The sequence below is a fragment of the Scylla paramamosain genome, chromosome 17 (genome assembly GCF_035594125.1).
Source record: "Scylla paramamosain isolate STU-SP2022 chromosome 17, ASM3559412v1, whole genome shotgun sequence".
Taxonomy (NCBI): Eukaryota; Metazoa; Arthropoda; class Malacostraca; order Decapoda; family Portunidae; genus Scylla; species Scylla paramamosain.
In genome coordinates this window covers 11,054,001-11,060,000 of record NC_087167.1, presented here as the reverse complement: position 1 = coordinate 11,060,000, position 6,000 = coordinate 11,054,001, and the positions used below count along the sequence as shown (strand labels likewise).

The window sequence follows — 6,000 nt, the reverse complement described above, 5'->3', positions numbered from 1 at the left end:
AACACCCCATCCCCCCCCCCAACACACACATACACACTATCTTGTGTTAGTGCTTTATCAGTTTGATTTTTTGGTCTTCTTTTTCTCAGATATACAAACAAATAGATGAATATATAATTAAAACAACAACAACAACAACAACAACAACAACAACAACAACAACAACAACAATTTGTCACCAACAAGTCTTACCTGGGCGGCTACAGTGCTAGTGATGTGGTGCTGGTCAAAGTAGGACAGAGCACAGAAGCGGCTCAAAATATTTTCAAAATTAAATTCTCCACGTGACGACTTCTTTACTTTGCCACCTGGAAACCAAAGTTATACAATACATTACTAGAAGACATCTGAATCTTGTGTTTTACATTTTTAGTGCCCTCTAAGGGGTGTGATGTTCCCTTGTGGCAGACGATAATTACAAATCCTATCACTGGATTAAGAGAAATACAAATACTGACACTTATGATTTTTAATAAATAATGGAATAATCCGAAATAATAATAATAAAAAGAAAGGAATTCAGAAATACAAAATAAATGGTAGCGTACTCTTCAGTTACATAATTCAGAAATACAAAATAAATGATAGCGTACTCTTCAGTTACATAATTCAGAAATACAAAATAAATGGTAGCGTATTCTTCAATTACATAAAAACTACGATGGAGATATTTTCGCGACTACTGAATTGCGGGGGAGACCAGAGAATAAATAAATAAATAACAAATATATACCCAAAAAGTATGTATAGACTTGAGGACAGTCTCACACGGTGATCTCGAACCAGGTGGTTTCGCTAGTCACGTGGTGAAAACCAACAAAAAAGAACGAAAAAATGCGAATATCTATCCACTCAGAAAGTTTATCAACAGGAATATCTGAGGGGAATCCAAGAGGGTCTGAGGAGAATCCGAGAGAGACTGCTTTAGTAAAATTATTGTTAAATAAACACTTACTTAATATTACAGGAAATGGAGGAGGAGATTATCAGACTGCATGCTCACTTGAGGAGAATCCGAGAGAGACTGGCTTTGCTTGAGAGGAAAACGGCGGAAAACTAAGGATAAAGGTTTCCAATGGGGAAATTTATTAAGAGTTATAATTTTGTTTTTTAGTGGGGGGGGGGGCGACTAGGTTGTGAGTTCAGGGATGAAAAATATGAATAATTAAGTTATTGTTTACTTTATAGTTGTTACTTTAAGAAGTTTAATTCAATGGACTTTTGAAATCAATTGGGGAATTAGTCAGAGTCTGGTATCTCTTCCCGGCTTGCGCAGCAACAGGGGTAACAGGACGGCGAAGCAAAGAAGACTTATCAGATTCGTCAACCTCATTGGCGCGGCGTAATTATCTGGGATTTGTTTGAGCTGGTTTAAGACCTTACCATTATAAAATTAATTTTATCGTATTAAGGGCTCCCCATTTTCTGGGATTAGGTGAAAAATTCGCCTCTATAACCTGGCCAAGCAGGAGAAATTACGTTTATTCACGGGGTAAATTTGTTATAGAAGTGGTCAACACAGTGACGCTGAGAGGGGGGAGGGGGAAAGCAAGGACAAAAGGACACTGAGGAGAGGAGGGGAAGGGGGGGGGGTTAGTCACATGGTACTGAGATTCTGGTCATCCTCGCACATTACATGGGCCTTAATCTAGGAAAAAAAAAGTAGAAATATACATAATTAATTTTCCAGCACTACACATTTTTCAACTGATATAAATTTTTCCAAAATAAAAAAATACTAGACATCCATGTTAAAAGTCCCACCAACCAGAATAAATCTTCAGCCATCAAATTTTGCATCTTTACACTTTTTATAAAGGCAAGTAATATGGTGATATGCATTCCAAGCTTAAGACACTAACAGTGCAAATCATAGGTGACAGTTTTGTATAAATTACATGGATACAAAACACATTACAAACCTCTTACCTTCTGCAATATCATTACTGCATTTTTTACTGAATAATTTGCTGATTTCCTTTGTTAGTTTTTTGACTGCTGCTCGAGCTTCATCCCTTGCCTTGCCCACTCCATAAAGCAACACATACCGCTGGAAGATTCACCAAATAATTCTAATGACAACTAGCCCCATCAAATTTTCTGGAAGCATCCTGAGCTATACATAAGAATGAGTTTCCAAGAGTTAAGTTTACAATATAATTACTTTCCAGATTATGTACCAAGGTTGTGTGGATGACTTCTGATAAGTGCATGATGACCAAGCAATTTTTTGAGCATTCAAGTCAATGATGAAAAAATGTTAATAGTACAAAAAAACAGAAAACACCATACACAAATCAACAAAAATTCCACAACCTTTAAATACTGCAGTTACTCTTCATATCAACTGCATTTAATCTGAGGTATTTGTTGTGTCTTACAATGTATATAAAGTAAGATGTTTTTCTTTCACTCTTCTCTCAAGGATTTATTCAGATTTCTCTAAACAGAGCGAAATCAGATAAAAGTTCACCAAAACCTGTGATTTTTTTTTTACTTTTTTCTCTATATTGCTATATGATGGATATTTTACTTCACTCAATTTCTTTGTTAATTTAAGGTGACTGGGCAAAAAAAAAAAAAAAAAAAAAAAAAAAATATATATATATATATATATATATAGAGAGAGAGAGAGAGAGAGAGAGAGAGAGAGAGAGAGAGAGAGAGAGAGAGAGAGAGAGAGAGAGAGAGAGAGAGAGAGAGAGACGAGGCAGTTTGCGCTACCCTAAGCAGAAAAAAATTGCTACAAAATCACCAGACGAATACAAAAACGAAATTTTAACAAGGAGTGTAAAATTTTGTCTGCTCATGATGGCGGGTAACGCGCTACCCTCAATCGCTGCAGTTTCCCCGATTGTGCACTGTAAGGGAAAGTTAGGTAGGGTCTGTGCGCCACCCAGCCGGGTCTACGCGCTAGGTTGAGGAGGGGGTTGCGCCAGGGAGGGGGTCAGTGCGCTATGGCATGTCGGGTCATCGCGCTAGGTGCCTTAAGTTCTTTGTTTTAATCTACAAGCTATCAAAATCACTCTCAATAGGTAGTTAATAAATCCTCTTGCCTCTCAAGGAGTAAAAGCTTTGGAAAAATAAATGAAAGATTGCAAACTAACTTTTTTTTTATTTTTTAAAATAGTGTATTGACAAACATAAAAACTGTGCTTTAGTTATGAATATCATAAACAAATAAATGTCCCACAGAGTTCAAAACAAAAATCTTAACAATACTCCGGGAAAAGTTTCATTTACCAGTATCAAAATAACAAATAAATGTCTCACAGAGTTAAAAACGAAAATCTTAAGAATATTCCGTGAAATGTTTCATTTAACAGTGTCAAAATAACAAATAAATGCCTTTCAGAAGTCGAAACGAAAATCTTAAGAATACTCCGTGAAAAAAATCATTCAACAGTATCAAAATAGCCTAATTACATTTATTACAAAAAAACTCAGTATCCATTGTATCAATATCCTCCTGAGACTTTTCACTCAAATTCATCTCACTCAGACATTCTGCATGCCACCAGCTGTCACACAATACACATTTTATCCTTAACTTTCCTTTTGTTTCACATTGACATTTTCCACAGAGCTCGTTCATATCATCAATTACATCATCCGAGTCATCGTCCAAGACTGGCTCATCCGCACTCTCTGAAGTTTCTGTTTCCTTGTCTTTCTGCTTTTGGGAAACATACTGAAGTGTCCTGAATCGTTTTTCTTTCCTTTTTCTCTTTTCTTTTTCTTTCCTGTTGTTTTCCTTCTGCCTTTTCTTTTCCTCCATTCTCTTTCTCTTTGCTTCAGCTTCTTGTTCTTTATTTTTTTTTCTCTCTTCTCTCTTTCTTTTTCTTTCCATTTTCTCCCTCTCCTCCTCTCGTTTCTTTCTCTGTTTCTCTTCAATCATTTGCCGGTACTCAACACCGCTTATTGAGCATGGCAATACTGCGATGGTCTTTTTTAATCCTTTTTTCTTCGGGAATGAGGGCAGCGTGAGGTAATCATCAATCGTTTTGGAATTTTTCTTTGTAGAAGGCAGAGGTTGTGGAGCAGGCTGGGATGTGTAAGGCAGGGGGTTGTGGAGCAGGCTGGGATGTGGAAGGCAAGGGTTGTGAGGCAGGCTGGGATGTGTAAGGCAGGGGTTGTGAGGCAGGCTGGGATGTGGAAGGCAGGGGTTGTGAGGCAGGCTGGGATGTGGAAGGCAGGGGTTGTGAGGCAGCCTGGGATGTGTAAAGCAGGGGTTGTGAGGCAGGCTGGGATGTGGAAGGCAGGGTTTGTGAGGCAGCCTGGTATGTGGAAGGCAGGGGTTGTGAGGCAGGCTGGGATGTGGAAGGCAGGGACTGTGAGGCAGGCTGTAAGGTTTTCTCCAACAACACCTTCCAGTCTTCATAAGGTGGGTCATCCATGTCGTATCGCTCCTCGTACCGCTTCATGAATTTTAGAGTTGTTCCTTCCCCTAATGACAGGCTCAGCTTCATCAGCTCAAAAATGTTGGAGAATGCTGAGAGAGTGGGAGTTCTTTGTTCTGGCCCAGGGAACTTGGATTTGGCTGCTGGTGAAGCAGAAGGAACAGAGGTTGAGATTGTTGGGGTACATGCGGGAAGAGCAGTGATGCCAAAAGATGCTGAGGTAGGGAGAGTGACTGGAGCAGCGCTGGAGAAACTGCAGCTTGGCTTCAGCTTGTCTGAGTTGAGTACAACCTCAGGGTTAAAAGGATAGATCCCAGACTTAACAAATCCCTTGTAAGCAAGCTCTGGTCGTGCTGTAGTGTCCCAAGCTTTCTTTAGTGTGCGGGCAAACGTGAACATGGTGACACTCTCTCCAGTTTGGTACTGAAACTTTCTGACGGCTTCACTCCATGCTAGTTTGATTGCCCCAAAGAAAGCTTGATCCAGTGGCTGGATAAGGTGACTGGCATGCGCCTTCAGGCAGTAAAGGATGACACCATTCTCGTTACACACCGTGCTGATTGCCAGGGAATGATGGCTGGAATGGCCGTCCACAAACAGCACCACTGGTCGCTTTTCTCCCAATTTGGGAATGAAGATGTCCCTCAGAAAGCTAAGAAAGACCACCTCAGTGATCCAACCATTTGGAGTTTTTTGAAAAAAAGCCTCTTCAAAACCTTCCAACGCATTGAAGCGAGGATCTCTGGTGTAGGGAAAGATCAGCAGCGGTGGAAGGTACTGCCCCATGGCAGAGGAGCAGGCCAACATTGTCACTTGCTGCCGTGTGCCACTTGTGACAGAGTAGACGTGTTTTGCTCCTGTCATGCTGATGATTCTCTTTGTCTTTGGACATATATTAAAACCACTTTCATCAGCATTAAAGATCCGGTCAGGAGAGGTCAACAAAGTGGGATCGATGGTGTCCAGGTAATGTTTCATTTGCTGAAACCATTCACCTAGAGCATCCTTTGTCACAATTGCTCTCTCACGGCCAAGTGGTTGTCCAATTCTTTCCCGTATCTCTGGATGCCTCTTGAAAAAGGCTCGCATCCAATCCTTTACAGGGCGGTTGTTTTTGAAGACAGTCCTCTCTTCCCTATCATCGAGAATGGTTTTCACCATGTCTTTGAGGTCGTCTTTGGTCCGTCCAAAACCTCGTTGAGACACTTCAATCAGCCAATCTACTAGCTTCTTCTCCTCTTCCATTGACAGAACTGTTTTGGGAGCAGGCTGCATAGGTCTTCTTCCCCTGACCTTATCCCCAAGGGTGGCGTAAGGGATACCAAAAGTTTTGGAGGTGGCATTCAGGGACATCTGTTTAGATCTTACCAGCTCCACAGCTTTCTCCACTTGTTCTTGTTTGTACCGCTGTGTTGATGCCATTTCAGCAAGGGCTGTTGAAAAGGATCAGAGCAAAAATACAAATTAACATGCATAATGGAATAATATTTTTTTTTAATTTTTTTCAAAAAAAAATATTAGGCTATCCTGGCATTCTCCGCTTTACAAGTTAAAATAGCTTGTGAGTAGCATCTCTCCAATGTTTTTCACGATAACATTA

General features: G+C 40.2%; 1 protein-coding gene across 10 annotated transcripts in view; it reads right to left on the bottom strand.

Moving 5' to 3' along the window:
- The window catches only part of LOC135108473 (mediator of RNA polymerase II transcription subunit 12-like protein), an 82,257-nt gene that overhangs the window by 68,458 nt on the left and 7,799 nt on the right, over nucleotides 1-6,000 (bottom strand). For 3 of the 10 annotated variants that reach the window (XR_010272290.1, XM_064019522.1, XM_064019521.1), the window contains exons 8-9: nucleotides 1,930-2,050; nucleotides 193-308 (exon numbers count right to left, since the gene is read on the bottom strand). Coding sequence is in view for 4 of the 10 variants with exons in the window: in XM_064019522.1 (XP_063875592.1) it covers nucleotides 193-308; nucleotides 1,930-2,050 (237 nt within the window). In the remaining 6 variants the exon portion in view is untranslated. Of the gene's footprint in view, nucleotides 1-192; nucleotides 309-955; nucleotides 2,542-3,100; nucleotides 5,834-6,000 lie in introns of those variants that run through there. The other 7 variants (XM_064019523.1, XM_064019520.1, XM_064019519.1 and 4 more) reach the window with 4 other exon arrangements.